The sequence below is a fragment of the Dipteris shenzhenensis genome, chromosome 30, assembly GCF_047967505.1.
Source record: "Dipteris shenzhenensis isolate YYH24624 ecotype China chromosome 30, Dip_SZ_1.0, whole genome shotgun sequence".
Taxonomy (NCBI): Eukaryota; Viridiplantae; Streptophyta; class Polypodiopsida; order Gleicheniales; family Dipteridaceae; genus Dipteris; species Dipteris shenzhenensis.
The window spans coordinates 37,495,603-37,499,072 of record NC_141625.1 but is presented as its reverse complement, the minus strand read 5'-3'; the positions used below and the strand labels follow the sequence as shown (position 1 = coordinate 37,499,072).

The window sequence follows — 3,470 nt, the reverse complement described above, 5'->3', positions numbered from 1 at the left end:
GTGTGTGAGTAAGAGAGAAAGAACCAAAATAGAAGGGGCAAGGTGGCGAAAAATGGTGTGGGACACATTTATAAGAAAAGTGTTACTATAGCGCTGCCTGGAAGGCAGTGCTAAAAAGGAAATGACTACAAAAAGAGAAAAGCAGCATACCAAATTTCTTTTCCAGGCAGCGCTAAAAAGGAAATGACTACAAAAAGAGAAAAGCAGCATACCAAATTTCTTCTCAATTTTTATAAAATCTGCAAAATGTTAGGCATTTTAGTTATACATGTTAGCTGAAATATGTTGGTGTGTGAAAGCTGGGAGCAAAATGGCAGAATGGGTAGGCAAGGATATGTTTTCAAATGTTGGAAATGTTTTCAAATGTTGTAAAATCATATGTTAGCTGAAAATTTTCAAGAAAAACCCAAGTGTTGTGATGTGTGAAGAAAAATGTTGTCTGGGGACAGTGGTATGCTACTCGGGAGCAAAATGCAAATGGGCAGGAAAATGAAGGCAAGGATTGTGGGCAGTAAGCAACAACATGGAGATGCAAGAAGCTGCAGAGGCTCAGTGGCAGCCAAACCATTTCAAGCAACGGCCGTATTATCTCTCTTGCAACAGCTTTCCGGATTAGAGACTCTTTTACCCACATATACGGTTTTGTGTCAACTTGAGAAATCAGTAGCTCATGTATCATGAACCATGGAAAGCGAGCAGCATTTTTCTCGTGAACCCATCTTCCATTTGCTGTCGGCCCCTTGCTCGGCATGGTCTTTGATGTCCCTCGCATTCCAGCTCGTGAAAGAATCCTCCTTTTTGGACGGTACAAAGGCAAGTTGCTGGGTTCTTTGTCCTCTGAATACCTGAGATGGTTAGCCAGTGAAAAATCGCTCCGGGAGGGGCATTGGACGGTTTGGGGAGAGCTTGCAAAAGAGGTGCTGCATGAGCGGGATCCAGGAGCCACCGCTAACGGTTTGATTCACCAAGATCTTGAAGAGGACTTCAATACAATCTCACCGGAACTCACCAATCACGATCTGGTTGACAATCTATCATGGAAGAAGACCCTGCTTCAACTAGACCTGCCCGGCATCCGGGTCAATTCGACTACCTACGCTTCTCTTTTAAGGTGTTGTGGGAAGGCCAAAGCCTTGTTGGATGGCAAGCACGTCCATCACCATATTGTCAAAAGCGGACTGCAGCGGGATATTTATCTGGGGAGCCTCATTGTGCAGATGTATGGCGAGTGTGGAGCTCTGGAAGACGCACGTGCCTTTTTGGCCAATATGCATCATTGGAATGTCCTCTCATGGAATTTCATGATCAGAGCTTATGTCCAGCATGGGCAGGCCAAGGAGGCGCTTAGACTCTTTGAACAGATGCGGACAGAACAGCTAATGCCAGACAGGGTGACCTTCCTAAGCATTCTTTCGGCATGTGGTCACCAATCAGCCGTTCCTGAAGGTCAAATGATCCACAATCTCAGTATGAAAAGCGAGTATGCTTCAGATGTTGTTCTCGGGAATGCCATTATTACCATGTATGGTAAATTTGGCAGCCTTCGTGACGCAGAACGAATGTTTCAGCAAATGCCGAAGTATGATGTTGTCACTTGGAATGCCATTATTGGGGCGTTTGGCCATAGGGGGATGAGCCACCAGGCCATCCAACTCTTCGGTCAAATGCAACAGGAAGGGGTGATACCAGACAGCATAACATATGTCAGCATTCTTGATGCATGTACAAGCCAGGCAGCCCTGCCTGAGGGCCAACGTATTCACACGTACCTTTTGGTCACTCGGTTTGAAGGGAATGTAGTGGTAGGCACTGCCTTAGTCAACATGTATGGCAAGTGTGGCAAGTTGGAGGTTGCTCGGAGGATTTTTGACAATATTCCGAAACGGAATGTGTTTTCCTGGACCGCCATGATTGCAGCATATGCACAGAATGCGCAAGGCAAGGATGCCCTAGAGCTCTTTGCGCTAATGGAGCAGGAAGGTGTGCCTCCCAGCAAAATTACATTTATCAGCATCCTAGACGCATGTGCCAGCCATGGGAACTTGTCAATAGGTGAGCAGATGCTCACGCGCATCCGGAATAGTGGTGTTGTATTGGATGTTGTAATGGGAACTGCCATTGTCAACATGTATGGCAGATGTGGAAGACTTGAAGATGCACGCAGGATCTTTGACAAACTGCCTAGGCGCGATGTGGCCTCTTGGAATGCCATGATTGCAGTGTATGCCCAGCATGGTCAAGGCAGAAAGGCTCTTTTCCTTTTTGACCAAATGAGACAAGGAGGGGTAGTGCCAGATAAAGTCACATACGTAAGTGTTCTTTTTGTGTGTAGCCATGCTGGTTTTGTGAATGAGGGTTGCCAGTTATTTGTTTCCATGACTCAAGATTATGGTATTATTCCCATTGAGGATCACTATAATTGCATCATTGACCTGCTTGGGAGAGCTGGACTGCTGGATGTAGCAGAGGATCTGGTCAACAAGATGCCATTTGAACCCTCTGTTGCAACTGTGATGAGTTTGCTGGGTGCTTGCAGAACTCATGTTGACGTTAAACGAGGAGAGCGTGTTGCACAGCTTGTATTTCGACTGGATCCACAAAATCCCTCACCATATATAATGCTGTCAAACATCTATGTTGCTGCTGGTATGGAGACAGAAGCAGCCAAGATTAAGCAGAATGAGGAACAAGGGTCTGAAGGAGGAACCAAGTCGCAACTTGCTTGAAGTTTCAGATCAAATAGGTGAGATCATTTCGGATGCTTATACCCACCTACAAAAGGGAGGGATATGTCTTGGGTTTGAGGATGTTAAGGTTAGAGATGAAGAAGGCGGTTACCCCACACTGTTCTGAGGAGGAGGACATAGTCACAGCCAGAGGGTGGGATTGTTTCGTGCAAGATTGTTTTTAATATAGGAAAAACCTGCTGACTATATCTGTGATTCTGCCTACACCAAGCAGTGCAAAATTTCAGTGCCAGTTAGTGGCAAGTTCCATCGAAGATCCTGCTTCTGTTTTACCCCAGGTCATCAATCTTAATGGCAACAGATCAGGATTGAGCTCGGAAGGTAACATCGAGTCTAAGAATATGGTTAGTAGGGTAAGCCAATATGAAGGTTCTTCATCCGTGAGGTTTTTACTGGTCCCATGGATGATTGTCTTCCGTTTGTACGTTGTATATCATATGTGATAAACTGGTAGTTAGCAGAGTCCAGGCCTCTTGCTCCATGTGTGACCACATTATATGAGAGCTGATGCCTGTGGAGAGGCTTCACAATATTTTTTTGCTGTGTGGTAATTGCACAGTAAGGCTTTCAGCCTCATCACCACATCCCGTATCCCATCTCTCCTAATGCACCTTGGGGGTAGTTCCAATCTCAATTCATAGAATGGTCAAGACCACACCAAGATGTCACGTAACAGCAGCCTTCTCATTGTATCATTTGTTGAGAAATCAACTAGCTACACGA

At 45.5% G+C, this 3,470-nt stretch overlaps 1 protein-coding gene across 2 annotated transcripts; it reads left to right on the top strand.

The window, feature by feature from the left end:
• The first annotated feature begins 519 nt into the window (after positions 1 to 519).
• On the top strand, positions 520 to 3,202 carry LOC147882068 (pentatricopeptide repeat-containing protein At2g13600-like). Of its 2 annotated transcripts, XM_087401779.1 has the most exons (2): positions 520 to 2,309; positions 2,537 to 2,665. In XM_087401779.1, exons 1-2 carry the CDS (start codon positions 750 to 752, stop codon positions 2,546 to 2,548), a joined length of 1,572 nt encoding a protein of 523 aa, XP_087257905.1. In that variant the 5' UTR covers positions 520 to 749; the 3' UTR covers positions 2,549 to 2,665. The 2 variants fall into 2 exon arrangements, with proteins under 2 accessions (XP_087257905.1, XP_087257904.1); XM_087401778.1 differs by having other exon boundaries at positions 520 to 3,202.
• The last annotated feature ends 268 nt before the right edge of the window (positions 3,203 to 3,470 follow it).